This window comes from Pseudophryne corroboree, chromosome 8, assembly GCF_028390025.1.
Source record: "Pseudophryne corroboree isolate aPseCor3 chromosome 8, aPseCor3.hap2, whole genome shotgun sequence".
Classification (NCBI taxonomy): Eukaryota; Metazoa; Chordata; class Amphibia; order Anura; family Myobatrachidae; genus Pseudophryne; species Pseudophryne corroboree.
The window spans coordinates 244,459,718-244,479,016 of NC_086451.1; the positions used below are offsets into that span (position 1 = coordinate 244,459,718).

Below are 19,299 nucleotides of genomic sequence, written 5' to 3' on the forward strand. Positions count from 1 at the left end.
ATGCAGGACTAAATCGAAGTGGATCACTGTTAAATCTACCAACACCTCTTGTGCAAAAGCCAAGCATGCCAGGTTCACTGATCTCTTCCAAAGGGAAAGAAAAACACCCTCCGGAACAGCAAGGTAAATGCCGGTCAAAGCTTGAGCATAATAATTCTGAGAAATGGGGGATAATTTGATAGTCTTCTGTGAAACAGAGGACAATCCCTAAGCAAAATTATAAAGACCGCTGACATATAAGTCTAGACGTTTATAACTTCCTGCATCACTACTTGTACGATCCAATCATTTTAATGTAGTGTAATGAATATTGAAGTTGCTTCTGCCAGTTTAATCTTTTCCTCCATTTTACAGCCTTTGTAGAGGATGACCGTCCATGGTTTTCTATTTTTCCAATTGACAATGAAGAACTGGTTTATGGACGATGGGAAGATAATATCATCTGGGATGATCAAGCCATGGACCGAATACTTGATCCTCCTGTGTTGATGTTAGACCCCAATGATGAAAACATTATACTAGGTTGGTAACCTTTTATATGCTTTGGATTTCTATTGGTTCGTTCAGTTATTTCACAGCTGAATAAAGTATAACTTAAAAAAAAATGATCTTGTTTTTTCAAGTGGGTTTTATGAAAGTAGTTTGTGATACCTGAATATCTAATTATATTGTATGGCATATTATTATAAACAGAAATCCCAGATGAAAAGGAAGAAACAACATCGAATTCTCCGTCTAAGGAAAGCAAAAAGGAGTCGTCTTTGAAGAAAAGTAGAATCTTATTAGGAAAAACAGGGGTCATCAAGGAGGAGCCTCAGCAGGTGAGATATAAGTTATACTGTAGGCTAGGATCACGCATGTATATTAAAAGCAACATATTTTTGTTTATAAATCTGCTACCTGTAGCATTCCTGGTAACAGCTTTGGAAACAGCTATTTGGTTCGCAAAAAGCAAATCTCCGGTATATAAGTATGATGAATTAAAACCTATCTTATGCTTTTTACGGAAACAGAAAATATGGCTTACGAAATCCAGCAGTGACACCAGCTTTATGTAGTAGAATCTGTAGAACAGAATCCTTGTTGAGTCATATGGCAGGCGGCCTGTACTAAAGTGATACACTGTAAAGCAAACCAAGTAAACATGGCTGCAGCCTTCACATGTGCAGTAGCAGATCAGGCCGGAGGTCGCACCTCCCTGCAGGCTCTGGGTCCTAGTAACCAGCTTGTTCTAGTACAAGGACAGAGGCAGCGCAGAGTGTCTCTTCAACAGATAGGCCACATCTGTAAGTTGCAGATTGCCTAGTTTACAAGTTAGGAACTGACAGTTATGCACAGCATATGAAGTGTATTGACTGCACCCACAGTCACCTGCTGAGAGGTTCCCCTGAACTTGACAAAACCAGCCAGGGAAGATGGCAGCTCACTGCACTTTCCCGTGATTTAAATGTGGCCCCCTCTCTTCTGCCCCTTCCATGTGATCCTTGTAAACAGACATTTTCACTATCTGGTATTCGTAGCCAAGCAGTAGATTTGCAGTTGGGTAGACCCAGTTTGGATTTCCTAACTATGTTAAAGTCTATCCAATTCCACCTCTGATACCTAGGTGAAAGAAATATTTATTGTAGACAGCCTTGCATTGTCCTTCTTACAACCTTTTGGATGTGGTAGAGTTATGTCTGGGGGCTCCATCTTCTATATCTCCTTAACTCCTTTTTCATGAAGACAGAGCTGTTCATTTGACTAACCAGTCCTTTCAGCCTAGTGTAATCTTCCAGTTCTACTTAAATAAGACGTTGTGTTTACGACGATTGTAGATCTTCTTTACCCCTCTCCCTCAGACCCTCCACCTCTCTACAAAACTTCAAATGTGCTCTCAAGACCCACTCTTCACCAAACCCAGCAAACTCTCATCCTGGGCCCTCTGTCCCACGATCACTGTCTACCCCATCTGTGTCATCCCTGTCTATCGGCCCCTCCCCTTTGAATGGAAGCTCTCGAGAGCAGGGCCATCTTCCCTCATGTGCTTTTCTGTCTCTTACTTAAACTATCTTCTATTCCATACTACCTTCGACGGCACCAAATCCCTCGGTTTGCTGCCACCCTGATATTTATTTCAGTATTGTCTGCCATATTTATATACCGTGTACATGTCCTATATTGTCTTCAACTGTAAGTCACTGTTGTATTGATTTGCTTATATGTTTATGTACTCTGTAATTGGGCACTGTAAATCCCTTGTAGGGCCATGTAAATAAAGGATGATGATGATAATCTTGAGACGTGAACTTTCACTCTCTGGACTTTGTAAGCACTTTGGTGTACCATTTCTTTGATTTCTTGTTATGCGCAGCACACATTAGGAGAACTGGTGGCTCTGATGTACAGTGCTACGGCTGGACTGCTGAGGAAGTGAACTTTGACTCCCCTGCTTCTGCTGCCCAGGTTTCAGTTACAGAGACCTCCTGGACCCGGGGCCTGCTGGCACTGTAACCCTTCTAGAGGGTAGCAGTTGACGTGGCACCTAAGATGGCGGGTACCATTTTTGGCTGTATTTCCCTGGAGCTCCCCTCTTCTCAGGAGGAGGAGCGGGTGGTACTGTATTAGGTTACCTTGGAATGGTCTACGCCATGTTTCCCCAGGAGGTAAAATTCTCTATCGTTGCAGGGAGAGCTATTAAGGGGGACGAGCTGGCTGGGTACCTGCCTCCCCCCAACAGTGGAACAGTTCGGATAGCTGATCCTGCGCTCAGGAAGGAGAAAGACACAATTTCTCTTGCGTCCTAGAAGATGCTGGGGTCCACATTAGTACCATGGGGCATAGACGGGTCCATTAGGGGCCATGGGCACTTTAAGAGCTCAATAGTGTGGGCTGGCTCCTCCCTCTATGCCCCTCCTACCAGACTCAGTTTAGAAAATGTGCCCGGAGGAGCCGGTCACAGCTAGGGGAGCTCTTAGGAGTTTTCTTAGTTTTTTTATTTTAATTAGATCTTTAGGTACAGGAAGGCTGCTGGCAACAGCCTTCCTGCTTCGTGGGACTTAGGGGGGTGGGAGAGTAGGAACCAACTCTAGAAGTTAATGGTTCTCTATCTCCGCTGACAGTACACTGAGCTCCTGAGGGTGATGATCGCAAGCCCACAAGGCGACTGCTCACTCCCGCAGCATGGCCGCCACCCCCTAACAGAGCCAGAAGTTAGTAGAGTGGTGAGTACAACGTCGGCGTCCTGGTTAGCAGGTCGCCAATGGGTACGGCGGCACAAGGGTGCGAGCGCAGCTCTGACAGGCTGCCCTTCAGGAAGGCTCAGCAACACTTCGTGTAGGCGCTTGGAGGGGCGTCCTGGGCCAGCCAGTCACCCTAAACTGGTCAAGACGCTAACATGGGCTAATCCCGCTGATAGCATAGAGACCTCCGGCCAGTACAATCAAATTTGTGCGGGAAGCCACGCACCATTGCGGGTGGCGGGGCTTCTCGAAGCGGATCCAGCACTCACCAGTGCCATTTTCCTTCCTGCAGACAAAGAAGAAACGTTGACAGGGAGCGTTGACCCTCCACACAACTCCAGTTACTGCGGTACCAGGGTGTTTTAGACGGGGTAGGGGGAGGGGAGTGAAGTGTTAGTAATAATCAACTATTAAGGTTGGTTTCTCAGCGCCGGGCTTTTATCACAGTAACTGCTCCAAAGGGCACTATGTCGTTGGCTCCTTAGACTTTGTGACTCTCTGAAGGTACTCTGGGGTGAAACTGACATTTTCGTGTGTGTGTATATCCCACATTACCATGTCTAAAGACTCTGTGTCCTTTGCTGCAGAGTGTTCATCTTCTCCTGAGGAGTCTATCCCATGTACTCAGGACTGCAATATACTGTCTCAGCCTTCTGAATCCGTAACCCACATGGGTGGATTCTTTAAGGGGAATGATATCCCAGATTTCAACAAGGATGTCACATACTGAGAAAGAGACGCAGTTTTTGAGGAAATCTGTGAAGGGGTTACAGTATTTGGCCCCCACTACTTCATCAAAAACCCCACCTACATACCCACAAAAGCTTACACTGATACCGACTCTGATACAGGGGACGGTGATGGGGATATGCAGGGAGGGGATGCATCCCTTGCAAAAGGGGTGCAACTAATGATTGAAGCCATTAGGGATGTTTTACACATTTCTGAGAACGTACCTGAACAGGTGGAGGAATCTTATTTTACAGAAAGTAAGAAATCCTCGCTTACCTTTCTGGCTTCCAAGGAGTTAAACTCTTTGTTTGAAAAATCCTGGGGAAATCCAGAGAAGAAATTCCAGATCCCAAAAAGGGTTCTCATTGCTTTCCCTTTTCCTGAAGAAGATAAAAGGGGCAGACTAGATGGGCCAAGTGGTTCTTATCTGCCGTCAAATTCTATGTTTCTATGTAAGATAGAAAAAAAGTGGGAAACCCCACCTATAGTTGACGCATCTGTATCTAGGTTGTCAAAAAAGGTGGTTTTACCTGTTCCTGGTTCAACCGCTTTAAAAAGCACAGGCTGAACGCAAGATTAAGAATACACTCAAATCACTATACACAGCTAATGGCTTCGCTTTACGGCCCACTATTGCTTGTGCATGGATTTCTAAAGCTGTAGTAAAGTGGTCAGGCACATTGCTAGAAGACTTAGATACTATGGATAGAAGTGACATTGATTTGTTCTTACGTCACATACAGGATTCTGCAGGGTTCATGGTGGAGGCCATGAAGGACCTTGGCATGCTGAATGCACGGGCTATTGCTATAGCGTTCTCGGTGCGCAGAGGACTCTGGCTATGCCAATGGACTGCGGTTGCGGAATCCAAGAGAAGTGTGGAGAACGTACCCTTCACAGGTCAGGCTCTGTTTGGGGATGCTTTGGATGCATGGATCTCCACGGCAACTTGCGGGTAAGTCAACTTTTCTTCCCTAAGCAACACCACCGGCTGGGAAGTCTTTTCCTTCGCCTACGCTCCAGTCCTTTCGGATCGCAAAATTTAAGAAATCCAAACCCCGTCCCACCTTCTTTAGAGGAGGTCGGGGAAGGTCCAGAAAACCTGCGCCATCAGGTTCCCTGGAACAGAAGCCAGGTTCTGCTTCCTCAAAATTTTAAGCATGACGGTGGACCTCCCTGCCTGGAGGTCGGACAGGTGGGAGCAAGACTAAAAGTCTTCAGTCACGTTTGGGCGTCATCATGCCTAGACCCCTGGGTAAAGGATATTGTGGCCCAGGGATAGAGACTGGAGTTTCAACAACTACCCTGCCCTTCCTGGGAATGATACTCGATACGGAAGTAAAGAGGCTGTTTCTACCGGTGGAGAAAGCGTTGGTGATCCAATCAATGGTCCGGGAACTCCTGAAACCGGCCAGGGTATCATCAGTGCATTCGTCTTCTGGGGAGGATGGTTGCCTCCTACGAGGCTCTTCAGTACAGAAGGTTTCATGCAAGGTTCTTCCAACTGGATCTCCTGGACAAATGGTCAGGATCACACCTTCACATGCACCAGCGGATACGCCTGTCGCGGAAAGCCAGAATTTCGCTCTTCTGGTGGCTACAAACATCTCACCTATTCGAAGGCCGCAGGTTTGGGATTCTGAATTGATTCCTCCTAACCATGGATGCAAGCCTCAGAGGTTGGGGAGCAGTCACCCAAGGGGAAAACTTCCAAGGAAGGTGGTCCAGTTAGGAATCTCTCCTTCCCATAAACGTTCTGGAACTGAGGGCCATTTACAACGTCCTTCTACAAGCAGCACATCTTCTGCAAAATCAAGCCTTTCAGGTTCAGTCGGACAACGTCACAGCGGTGTCCTACATAAACAGACAGGGCGGAAAGAAGAGCAGAGCAGCGATGTCAGAGGTAACAAGAATCCTCCTCTGGGCAGAAAAGCACGCGGTGGCGCTGTCGGCAATCTTCATTCCGGGAGTGGACAATTGGGAAGCGGACTTCCTCAGCAAACATGATCTCCATCCAGAGGTGTTTGTAAAGGTGACAAGCCGATGGGTACCTCTGATAGACATGATGGCCACTCGCCTCACCAAGAAGCTTCGGAGGTACTGTTCCAGGTCGAGAGACCCACACACAGTGGCGGTGGATGCACTAGTCACTCCGTGGACGTTCCTGTCGGTGTATGTGTTCCCTCCACTTCAGCTCATCCCAAAGGTTCCGAAGCTCATAAAAAGAACAAGCGTTCAGGCGATCCTCATTGCTCCGGACTGGCCAAGACGGGCTTGGTACGCGGATCTTCTGGAATTACTGCTGGAGGATCCGAGGCCTCTTCCTCTTCGCGAGGACCTTCTGCAACAGGGGCCGTTCGCCTATCAAGACTTACCGCGGCTACATTTGACGGCATGGAGGTTGAACGCCAGATCTTGGCTCGGAAAGGCATTCCGAAAAAGGTAATTCCTACCCTGATAAAGGCTAGGAAGGGAGTAACGTCAAAGCATTACCATCGAATTTGGAAAAAGTATGTGTCTTGGTGTGAATCCAAGAAGTTTCCTGCGGTGGCATTTCAACTTGGACGGTTTCTCCTCTTTCTGCAAGCAGGTGTGGATGTAGGCCTACGCTTGGGTTCTTCCAGAAACAATTGACGGCTCTTCCTGAGGTTCAGACATTCTTGAAAGGGGTTCTGCATATTGAACCACCCTTTGTGCCTCCTACGGCACCTTGGGATCTAAATGTGGTGCTGCAGTTCCTGCAGTTGGATTGGTTCGGGCCGTTACAGGTTTCTTACTTGGAAGGCGGTCACTCTGTTGGCATTGGTGTTTGCGCTATGTGTGTCTGAATTGGAGGCGTTGTCCTGTAAGAGCCCCTATTTAATTTTCCATGAGGATAGAGCTGAGCTCAGAACGCGTCAGCAGTTTCTTCCAAAGGTTGTGTCAGCCTTTCATGTTAATCAACCTATTGTGGTGTCAGTGGCTACTGACTCCTCAGTTACCTCAAAGTCCTTGGATGTTGTGAGGGCTTTGAAAATCTACGTGAAGAGAACTTCTCGTCACAGGAAGTTGGACGCTCTGTTTGTCCTTTATGATCCCAACAAGGTTGGGAGTCCTGCTTCTAAGCAGACAAAATTTTGCTGGATCAGGTTCGCTATCCAGCATGCTTATTCTATGGCAGTCTTGCCGTGTCCAAAATCTGTTAAGGCCCACTCTACTCGTAAAGTGGATTCTTCCTGGGTGGCTGCCCGGGGTGTCTCGGCTCTTCAGCTTTGCCGAGCAGCTACTTGGTCAGGGTCGAACACATTTGCTAAGTGCTACAAGTTTGATACTTTGGCCTCTGAAGATCTAAAGTTTGGTCAATCTGTTCTGCAGGAACCTCAGCACTCTCCCTCCCGTACTGGGAGCTTTGGTACTTCCCCATGGTACTAATATGGACCCCAGCATCCTCTAGGACGTAAGAGAAAATAGGATTTTAATTACCTACCGGTAAATCCTTTACTCGTAGTACGTAGAGGATGCTGGGTGCCCGCCCAGCACTTCATATTCCTGCATTGTTACTTGGTTCAGTTTTGTTAGTTCAGCCGTTGCTGAATCATTCCAAGTTGGTTAGCTTGGCTTTCCTTTTGTTGTACGTGTGAGCTGGTGTGAATCTCGCCACTATCTGTGTATTCCTTTCTCTCGAAGTATGTCCGTCTCCTCGGGCACAGTTTCTAGACTGAGTCTGGTAGGAGGGGCATAGAGGGAGGAGCCAGCCCACACTTTGATCTCTTAAAGTGCCCATGGCTCCTAATGGACCCATCTATACCCCATGGTACTAATGTGGACCCCAGCATCCTCTACGGACTATGAGAAAAGGATTTACCAGTAGGTAATTAAAATCCTATTTTCTCTGCTTTGCAGCTTGAGCCAGCCTCCAGGGACACTGCCCCAGACCTTAGCTTTTCTTCTTTGCAGCTGCTGACTTTTGGAGTCTGGTAGGCCAAGTGTTACAGTGTTTAGTGTTGCTGTCAATTTTGTTTCCTTGTGTATATTACTTGCATTTTAGTAGTATTTGCTTATCTGTTCTGATGCCTGTACTTTTGTTACACCAGAGTGTTTTGCATTGCTGTTTTTGATACTTTCCTGTGTGTTAGTACGGGGTGATCTACAATCCAGCTGCCTTTCTGGTTATTTTCAGTCTCCTTATTGCAGACAAGATGCAGTCCATTAAGTTTAAAAGGGGTGTAGTGGTCATGATTTTTTTTTTTTCCGTCTTGCGCCCATGTAAGCTTAAACCGATTGGACTTGGGCCCCATGTGTGGACTGTTCTGTACCAATTCTGGGGGGCACTATACCTGTCAGGGCGGAGCCAGAGTGGGCTCGGTCTTTGGGCAGGTTTGTGTCTGAGCTGGTTAAATTGATGGCACACCAGTGGGAGGAACAGGCTAGGGGACCTCCATCACCTGTTATTCCTATGCTTGTGCAGGATCTTCAAGGGGTGCCTGGTTACTTCTCGGCCCATTTGGCAGCCTGCTTGGGTTCTTTCCATGATTGCTCGGCTTTGGGGTTTCCAAAGATCTCTTCATACTTGGAGCGGTTTTCTGAGGAAACGCAGTACAGGGACTACAGAAATGTCTTCACTCTCCCTGGATTCTCTTAGAGAAGCTTCCGGAGGACTTGAGGGGATAATTCAGACTTGATCTCTGTTATGCGAATTCGCAAGGCGGCCAATTAACGAACGACTGCGCTTGCTTACAGATCGGAATACTAAACTGCAAAAGAAGTCCGTGTTTTTCTCCTTCAGGGTCCACAGTGTTATCCACAGAATATGCCTTGGAATATAAGGAAGTGACTGCGGATTGGCACCAAACGAGTTAAGCTTTTCAGACTCCCAGGATGCAACCGGGCCAGTCCTCTATATCCCCGCCTCCTGGCTCAGGCAATTCAGTTTTTTGTTTGGTGCGGCAGGAGCCGGACCGTGGTCGATAGGCTGCAATTTTTTTGCAGCCACAAGCTTTTTTTACTTTATATAGTCTTTTTTTTTTTTTTTTTTTTGAGTGATCTTTCTAAAAGCGTCTTAAACGCATAATAGAGTCGCTCCAACAGCTCTCCGCCGGATTGCGACAACTGTTACCTCCGAGCACACTGCTGTTTCGGTAGGCGCCAGCTGGATGTGCTAGCAAGTCCATACTTATGATCCCAGGCTGTGGCCGGAGAACGTGGAAAAGGTAAGGCATCTGTTCCACTTAGCGGTTTAAGACGCATATAATACAGCCTTACTGTTTCGGGGGGAGACTACTGAACAGTCGCTGGTGCGCCTGCCCCCTCGGGAGCACCAGCGCTAGGCCTCAGGGATCATAGGTATGGATTTCACAAGAGGGGATGGCCTGCCAATAAGCAAATGGTGGCTAGATGGCTGCGGATTACTATCTCAGAAGCATATTCTCAAGCTGATCTCCCTTTCCCGGATAATGTCTCTGCCCTCTATACTCGTTTGTTAGGTCTTTCATGGGCAGCCCACCGTGGCAGCCACATGGTCATCAATTAACACATTGATTAGACATCATGCCTTTGATACTTTCGCCTCTCAGGATGCTGCTTTCAGGCGAAGGATTCTCCTGTCCAATCAGGAGCGTCCCCTCCCTTACTTACTGCTTTGGGACATCCCAAGGGATATCCTGTGGATAACACTGGACCCTGAAGGAGAAATAAGACGTTATGGTAGACATTATGGGCCCTACACATTTATAGATTTCACTAAACAATATGAACATTCTCGTTCATTAATGAACGAGAACTCGTTCATATTGTTCAGTGTGTCGGCACCAACGATGAACAATGCGCGGCCCCGCGCTCGTTCATCGTTGGTGCCCCGTTGCTTATTATGCATGCAGGCCAATATGGACAATCCCGTCCATATTAGCATGTACTGCTATGATGATGGGTGGAGTGAAAAAACTTCACTCCCCCCGCCGCCGGGTCGCTCGCCGGCCGTATTGGCCTGTCGGGCAGCTCGGCGGCGGGTCGGGTAATGTGTAGGGTCCATTACCGTCAATAACTCTATTTCTCTGAAGTCCACATTATCCACAGGGATTCCACCCTGACACACCTGATTTGGGAATCTTTACACTTACTAACCTCTTCCTTCTGGTATGGAAGTGTGTGTATGTTCTTCTCGCCTGATTAGGGCACCCTCTTATGCTCCTGCCTTGAGCTTTGGAAACAACTGAATTGCCCGAGCCAGAAAGCAGGGATATACAGGACTGGCCCGTTGCATCCTGGGAGTCTGAAAAGCTTAGATCGTTTGGTGCCAATCCGCTGTAACTTCCTTAATATCCCAAGGTATATCCTGTGGATACTGTTGACTTCAGAGAAATAGAGTTATCGACTGTAAGTCTACTGTAACTTCTTATTTTTTGTTTGCCAGGTGAATGCAGGTTGATTGACAGAAAGCGGCCGTTTGGGGGGTGGTAACGTTTTCTGATAGTCCACAATACAAGTTCACAATTTGCAGACGTGCGCTCCTTCTGGAATAACTCCGGATGTATAGCCACTGGGAATCTTTAAAAAGTCATGCAGTCTTAGATAAAATATAATTCTTCTCTAGGATATTATCTCCCCATGTCCATATTCCTCAAACAAAACAGAAGTGGGGGATAATAGTGAAGTACAGTTTATTAAGATGATTCGATAAAACAGCTCCAATAAAAACAAATCCAAATACAAATCCACCACAATTCTAGGTCAAGTGTGCATACCAAAATACGTGGGGTGTCATAAGATGCCCACCCAATAGTGTTTGTGTAACGTTACTCAGGTACTTCCCGGGATATCGGCACCCTTTCACCGTTGGCCAGGCACCTTTGTTGTCGTAGTTGGTCTGCTACAGTCTGTCCTAGATATCACCAACGCGTTTCTGCTCCTGAGAGCCTTTTTCAAGGTGTATGGTGGACTGAATAATCCCTGGGTATTTAAACCCTAAAGTGTGGTATCATTGGTCCAGACTGTTCAGACCCTAATTAGTCCTTTTTGGTTTATATTTCCCCCAAAAAACGCCACTTGAACTCAATAGTATATGCATTATAATGCACTTTATACATACATTAATCCAATCAATCTGTTTAAAATGGTTAAATGTTTTAAAAAACACTTGTGCGTTCCACCTGGAACGCACGCACCCCCCTTCCACTTCCGCCCGCTTTCTCTAGCGGCGGAAGTGCGTCATCGTCCTGTAGTTTCTGCTTCCGTCTACTGGAACGCATGAGTCTCTTTCGTTCCATAACTCTCCCCGGAAGTAGAGGTTATTGCGGCTTTGCAAGTGGTACGCACAGTACCCTGTGCCTTCCACCAACTTACTTCCTCCCTCCGCGCCTTTCTTTAGAACACCCCTAATAGGGACACTGTTACCGTTTAAGTATATAAATAATTCCACTTGAAAGTGTCTCATCATATTGTAAAGTGCTTGGTGCATATTAAAAACATCGCATATACTACACAAACGTATAAAATAACACATTTAGGATAAATATCATTGAAACTCATTCCACCTCATGTGCTTGTTAAATGAAAAGACCATCGATATTTCCCATTTAAAGTGCTTAATACTTTCGTATAGAAGACATATTCAATTAATAAACCATTGAACCAAAACGGGTATAACTGAAATATTTACTATACCCTGTAACTTTGCTTATCTCGATCTGCTGCCTGTGCAACACACGCTGACATGGGAGCTGTCTCCTAAGTTGTATGCTCTGGTGGCTCATTTGGCCAAGATCACCGCTCTTCCATTTTCAGGGCCGGCATCCAGCAGGGTCACGTTAGAAAGCTGAAGGGGTGCCTCCAGTCTATTTGTATGGACACAGTACTGTCTATTTGGCCCATGCTGGCTACGGCACGGGTGGCTAGTGCCATGAAGCGTCGGTCAGGCCAGCTACTTGCTGGATTTTAGGCCGACCCATCGAATGAGGATCCGTTGGATTTAGCAGAACAAATGTTAGGTGCTGCTTACTATGTTTGTGGGATGGAACAGTTGACTTCCAGGGTCTCGATGACGGCTATCTTTGACTGGTGGTTGTACGCCAGTGCGGCAGATTCAGAGTTGGACAGAGTTATTGTGCTGGCCACAGACAGTAAAAGTACTTCCTTCTCTGTGTCCGTGCTAAAGCCCAAAGGTTCTTGATTCTGTTCTTTATGACTTTCCTTCGGGATGGGGCAGCAGCTACATGCTATCCGGTGGTATATGTCAGCTACCAGGGACACCCGGAGCACCAGGTCAATGGTGGTGGCTCATATGTTATCCTGGAAAAGGCACTTGTGCCAGCTATCTCTGCTGTGTTCATACCTGGGGTGTGCAATTGGGAGGTGGAATTTCTCAACAAGAATGCAGTACTGCCAGGAGTATGGTCTCTTCATACAGAGTTTTTCGACCAATTGCCTTATAGGTGAGGTCTCCCAGTGGTTAACCTCATGGCCTCTCAGCACAGCTGCAAGGTTCATCAATTTTGTACATTATCCAGGGATCCGAGTGCTTTTGCAGTTAATGCCATGACTGTTCTGTGGATGTTTAGTCTGGGGTATTTTTTTCCTTTGTTGCCAATGTTGCTTCGAGTTTTCAAGCAGATTTTGAGTACAGGTGATTCTGGTGGTACTGGTGCCTACAGATTGGCCCTGGTGGTCCTGGTACTTCGCTGTTCTCAAACGGACTGTAGGAGTCATTTGGCATCTTCCCTGGCATTCAGATCTGTTACAGCAAGCTCTGTTTCTATACCAGTATCCTCCTTGGCTAGCTTTAATGGCATGTGTTTACGTCTTTCCAGATTCCCTGCTTTTTTACAGAATGGTTTGGAGGCAGGTCTCCCCTGTTCTTATTGAACGTTTCTGCCCTATTTTTATTCCGCACCAGTTGGCATTTCTAGAGGTTCATACTTTTTTTGTAGTGTGTTTTGCACATTCAGTATCTTTTTGTCCCTCCAGTGGCTCCATAGGAACTAAATATGGTTCCGTTTGAGCCTTTGTAATTGGTTGAGCTGAAGTTATTAACCTGGAGGCTTGTAAGTTCAGGAGCTTGGGGCCTTGATATGCAAGTAACCATTCCGTAGTCTTGGATGAAGATTGCACAGTCTTGCACACAATTCGATCTTTGTAGCCAAAGTTTGTGCCATCTTTTCCCATTATCCAAATGATTGTTCTTCCTGTTTACCTGTCAGCCTTCTGGGATTATGGAAGGTTTGGTTCTATTGAATGTAGTCCAAGCACTTCATCTGTATTTGGACAGGATTTCCTCAGTTAGGTGGTTGGAATCCATACTGGAGCTTTATTGTGTGACCAAGCGTGATTGGCTGGCTAGAAAACAGAGTTTTTCAAGGTGGATCCACTCTGTTACCCTCTATGCTACTTCACTGCGGGGAGACCAGTTCCAGAGTGGGCATTGGAACACTCTGCCAGGGCGGTGAGTGCTTCCCTGGGCTGTGTAGCATAAGGCTTCTGCAAAACAGTTTGTCGGAGTGTTGCATCCATAGATGACCGTTTTGGACAGAAGGTTTTGCATTCAGGTTGTCTGAGTGTACCCTTAACTAGGGGTTGCTTTTAAATGTCCCATGGTCCAGTGTCCCCAGACTGGTAGAAAGAAAATGGGGATTTTTGTACTTACCGTTAAATTCTTTCTCAGATTCCATCTGGGGAACACTGGATTGCCTTCCTTATGCTCAGCTTTTGTTCGTTAGATTGTTCTTCCTGGTTTGTAAGTGATACTGTGTTGTTTAAACTTGTTTTAGAGCTATTTTTGAAGTTGTACTGATGACCAGGGGTTTCAGAGGAGGGAAGCTAGTTTAATATATATTAGTTTAATGCATGCCAGCTTCTACTATCCCCTCTGTTAATCCATGTTCCAGAGTCCCCCAGATGTAATTCGAGAAAAAGATTTAACAGTAAGTGCAAAAATCCCATTTTCACATACTAAGATGCAGCACACTGATACTCCTGAGCATGGTCTCCTTTCTGGAAGGATTGGAAACTTCCCTGGTGCTTTTCCCCGGTGAGATTTTTATACTTTAAGTAAAATTATTTTCTTCAGTGGTGGTACGCTGGACTCACCACCCTTTATGCTTGTGTTCACCTTGTTAAAGCTATGTTAAATGGCATTCCTAAATGGTCCCAAATGTAACTTGAGTATAGGATTTAATGTATTTATAAAAATTGACAAAGTTGCACAATCACATTGCTAAAGGCTAAATCATCTAAAGCTGTGACGTTGTTAGAAGTTTAATTTGAAGATATTTTCATTTCTTTCACAGAATATGTCCCAGCCCGAAGTGAAGGATCCATGGAATTTGTCAAATGATGAATTTTATTATCCCAAACAGCAAGGCTTACGAGGAACATTTGGTGGAAACATCATCCAGGTAATTAAAGCTTTACTACTGGCATGAGACAATGGGGGTTATGTAATTGTCCACACTGTTTTCATATTGGGCTATTCAATTATATCCCGTTTTTTCTGCTCAAAAAATGTCCCCTTTTTTTCACAAAAAAATAGGAACTGGGATGTTTCCAGACCTATGTGTTTCCGCGTCCGCAAAAACGAGCTATTATCGGGGACAATTGAATCGCCCCCCTATATATTCTTAGGTGCTCACTTTTTATCTCCTTTATTTAATTGAACATTATAGACATTTTTTTATAGCCTTGCTGGAAAGTAGCTGGACATGAAATCCTTTCCTTTAAGTGTCTGTTAATATCTATTTTATCCCCAATTTATTTTTTTCATCTACTTGGCAGCACTCTATCCCGGCAGTGGAGCTCAGACAGCCTTTCTTCCCCACACACATGGGTCCCATGAAGCTCAGGCAATTTCACCGCCCTCCTTTAAAGAAATACTCATTTGGAGCTCTGTCCCAACCAGGAGCTCATTCTGTTCAGCCTCTACTAAAATGCATCAAGAAGAAGGCAAAGGTAATTTTATTATATCATTGTAAGCAAGATGCCCAGTGGTTAATAAGAAGGTAAAACATTTTGGTGATACACATCAGAAAACTGAGGAGACAATAACGTGATGATGGTATTCTATTTTTAGTATGTTGGTAGCAAACGTATTTACTAAACAGAAAATAGGGAGATATTTAAAACTTACAGTTCCTAAATTCAGCTTGAAAAATGCTTTGTATTATCAGACAGTTATACCTGTAGATGTACCGCTTGTTTGCATGTGACATACAGTTGACCAAGTCTAGAATGAAAATTTTAAAAGGATTGTTCAAATAGCCGTCCTTGTTATGTTGCTGTTTATTTAATTTGTACAGATGTGTTCTCATACATCCAGCCTCAAGTGGGATGTCCGGTCATGTGCAGCTCTTCTAATGTCGATCATCTTTTTTTTCCCAAAAATGCATCTTGGTCGCAATGCAATGCTGCTAGGACGCACAAGAAGATAGTGCAGATTAATTTGATATGACACTTGTATATTGTGTGCGTCTGAGACTGTATGGGCTGTTTCACACGCGGCGGTTTTGCCCGGATGGCAAAAAGCTGGACAAACTTTGTCCGGCTTTTTGCCATCCGGCAGTGTCTTTCAAACACAGCGGCTCTGAGCGACTGAAGGGTACATTTACTAAGCAGTGATAAGGGTGGAGAAGTGAGCCAGTGGAGAAGTGCCCATGGCAACCAATCAGCACTGAAGAAACATTTACAATTTGCATACTATAAAATGATACAGAGCTGCTGATTGGTTGATGGGGAAATTTCTCCACTGGCTCACTTCTCTGCTTTTATCACTGCTTAGTAAATGTACCCCTTAGTCTCTGAATCTGTACACAGACGCAGCTTTTTTTCAATACAAGTTCAGTTCTGCTCTGTATAGAGTCTGTCACACACAATATGCAAGTGTCATATATCAAATTAATCAGCACAGTCTTCTTGTGCGTCTTAGTTGCGTTGTGTTGCAATTATTTATAAGGACACATCTGTATCTAGCAGTCTGACATAACATCATGACCACCTGTATAAAGGCTTTTAGTTTTCTCAGAAAAATGTTAATGTTCTGTTAATACATTTTACTGCTAAATTGCTCTAAATTAACTGACTACCTGCTACTTCACCATAAACAGCAGGGCTTGTTTTCTTATTGATTCTCAAAACTGAAATTGCTTTTTGAGCAGGCCAAACAGTTGAATAACAGATTTCTTAAATATTTCAATCTGTGCAGCACAGTACATATTATGCACAAAATAGGATTTACCCTCAGCAGGGCTCACTGAGTCGATTGGTCTGTTCCCAGTGGTAGGAGCCCACTTTCTCTTGTTCCACTGGACCGTCGGATGTGCCGAATTATATAACAGCGGTACATTCTGAATCCCAAGGAACACGTACCAAATAGGTTCTTTTGGTGGTACTCTTCCTCAAGGTCCATCCTTGCAGTCTGTTCGCTGTCAAACGCAGGGGTAATCATTCCGGCCCCTTTTCATCAACAGGATCTTGGGGGTTTTACTTTGTTTGCTCCACGATCCGAATCTGACCCACGGGGCTCCATTTTGTAACTGGACATGGAACTTCAGTCGCTAGTCTCAGACGTTGGAGTTCTGGGCATCGATTCTCGCATTTTCAGGAACTATGGGGGTCATTCCGAGTTGTTCGCTCGTTGCCGATTTTCGCAACAGAGCGATTAAGGCAAAAATGCGCATGGTACGCAGCGCGCATGCGCTAAGTATTTTAGCACAAAACTTAGTAGATTTACTCACGTCCGAACGAAGAATTTTCATCGTTGAAGTGATCGGAGTGTGATTGACAGGAAGTGGGTGTTTCTGGGCGGAAACTGACCGTTTTCTGGGAGTGTGCGAAAAAACGCAGGCGTGCCAGGATAAAACGCAGGAGTGTCTGGAGAAACGGGGGAGTGGCTGGCCGAACGCATGGCGTGTTTGTGACTTCAAACCAGGAACGAAATGGGCTGAGCTGATCGCAGTGTAGGAGTAAGTCTCGAGCTACTTAGAAACTGCTAAGAATTTTCTATTCGCAATTCTGCTAATCTTTCGTTCGCAATTCTGCTATGCTAAGATACACTCCCAGAGGGCGGCGGCCTAGCGTGTGCAATGCTGCTAAAATCTGCTAGCGAGCGAACAACTCGGAATGAGGGCCTATGGGCTGAAGTGGAGATGTCCCTTCCGATCTACGGACCATCCATAACGCCTTGACTCAAATTTATGGCTTACTACAAGGTCTTTCAGTCCGCATACAGTCGAACAACGCAACCGCAGTGACCTATATCAACCTGTAAAGTGGCATTTGCAGCTGGAGCATCGGAGCGGTATCTCACATATGCAGGGGTCGGAACTTTAGGTTCCGGCATTATTGGCTGTCTCCAGTTCCAGAGTGGGCAACTGGGAAACGGACTTCCTAGGTCGTCACACTGTTAATCCCTGGGGAATGGGATCTAAACCAACAGGTATTTCTGACTATGGTTTAAATGTGTGACAAGTCCGACATAGACCTCAGGGTATCTCAACTCAACAAAAAGGGCTTCCTTGGTACGGTGATTGTTCCATTGATACTCACTAGCAATCGTGGATGCCGTGTAAGCTGCTTGCCACTTTCATCTGAGATATTTATTTCTGCCTCTGGTGAAATCCAGTGAGTGCTTCAACGCATTCGACCAGTGGCTCTTTGGTCCTCCTAAATCGCTCCGGATTTACCTGTCGACACTGCTATGCACTGCTTCTGACCATGGTGGTCAAGACTCCTATATAGTCTACCTCTTTGTCCAGATCTCCTATTTCAAAATCTGTGTCGTCACCGGGATTTGTCTCGTCTGACTGTGACTGCATGATTCTGGAGACCAGCATCATCAGGGTAAAAGGTTTGCCTCAGCAGTAGTCCTGACTATGTTCAGGCTCGCATACCAATCACATCAAGGATTTATCGCAGTGTCTGGAAACTTTTCATCTTTTGGTGCAAATGTAAAGGCCCCTCAGCTGAGGTTCTTCGTCTTGTACTTTCTGAAGGACAGTTGTCAAAAGGACTTTGTTTTTTTCTCTTCAGAGACTGGTTTCTGCTCTAGATTTCCTTTCCAGAGATGATTACCAACATTCTTACGGATGTTCAGTGTTTCCTTCACAGATTTTTGCATGTACAGCTTCCTTGTGTGCCTCCTGTCCCTCCTTAGTACTTAAAATTGGTCCTGACCGCTCTTTAAACACCTCCTTTAGAACCTTATGCAGTCTGTTGACTTGCATTTCCTTGCATTAAGGGTTGTCTTTCTCTTGACACTTGCTACCAAGTAAGCAGCCTTGTTTTTAAACAAAAAAACAAACAAAAACCAACCCCTTTGATCATTTTTCATTTAGATAGTGGTTCGTGGAAGCAGCCTTTGTCACACTTATTTTTTTTTTCAGTTTGCTTGTTCCTGCTCCGCTGTTGGCTCTGTTTGTGCTCTCTGTGCAGTTTGCTGTGGCACCTCGGTCACACACCTGTGTACGGCTACAACTTGGTCGTTTGTTGTCACCTTTACCAAATTATAGTCTCCATACATTGGTATGGGGAACTCCTGTTTTAGATGGCAAGTTTTATGTGCGGTGCAGCCAGAGGTCCCCCCTCGTCCCCCCTCTAAGCTTGCTTTGGGAATTCCCAAGTGTAATGACTACCGCAGCGTCCCACAAATGGATGAAAGAGGAAATAGGATTTTTTACTCACCGTAATATTTCTTCCACTGAGTCCATTCGGGGATGCTGCGATCCCTCCCTCATTTGTCTGGTTTCTTGCCATTCGTGTTATTGGCATTGTCGCTTTGTTCTATTCTGCAGCTCAGTTTGTTTAGGGTTTTTCCTTGTGTTCTTACTCCATGTGGCTTTACTAAACGTAGTCTGAGGCTCTGCTGCAGATGGGAGGGGTTAGAGGGGGGGAGGAGTTAATGCTTTAGTAGTTGTGCCTAAACTCCCATAGCACACCCTCTAACCCAAGTGTAATGACTACCACTGCGTCCTCTGGATGGACTCCGAGGCAGAGATTTTACGGTGAGTAAAAAATCCTATTTTCTCTAACATCCATAAGGGATACTGGGGATCACTTAGTACGATGGGTATAGACAGGATCCAAAGGAGCCGGTGCACTTTAAATTCTTCAAACAGGGTGTTCTGCCCGGTTTAGAAAAATGTGCCCTCAGGAGAGGATGCACACTCTGGAGCTCAAGAGGATTTTTCATCAGTTTAATTTAAACTTTTTTTCAGGTAGGCTGTTGGGCAACAGCCTACCTGCACTGAGGGACTCTGGGGTGGGGGACCGACACCGGACTCCTGGAGGTGCGGAGTTGGATCCCGCTGACAGAACATCGGTCCTGTGGGTAAGTATACCGCAGGCATTGCGCTCTCGCCCACACACCCGCAGCATGCAGCACACCCCC

General features: G+C 45.6%; 1 protein-coding gene across 2 annotated transcripts in view; it reads left to right on the plus strand.

Annotated features, from left to right (window-relative positions):
• TAF1 (TATA-box binding protein associated factor 1) overlaps positions 1-19,299 on the plus strand; it is a 298,119-nt gene that overhangs the window by 152,740 nt on the left and 126,080 nt on the right. For both annotated transcript variants that reach the window (XM_063937154.1, XM_063937155.1), the window contains exons 9-13: positions 7-123; positions 355-522; positions 694-821; positions 14,210-14,317; positions 14,694-14,867. In XM_063937154.1, coding sequence (XP_063793224.1) covers positions 7-123; positions 355-522; positions 694-821; positions 14,210-14,317; positions 14,694-14,867 — 695 coding nt within the window. The remainder of the gene's footprint in view (positions 1-6; positions 124-354; positions 523-693; positions 822-14,209; positions 14,318-14,693; positions 14,868-19,299) is intronic.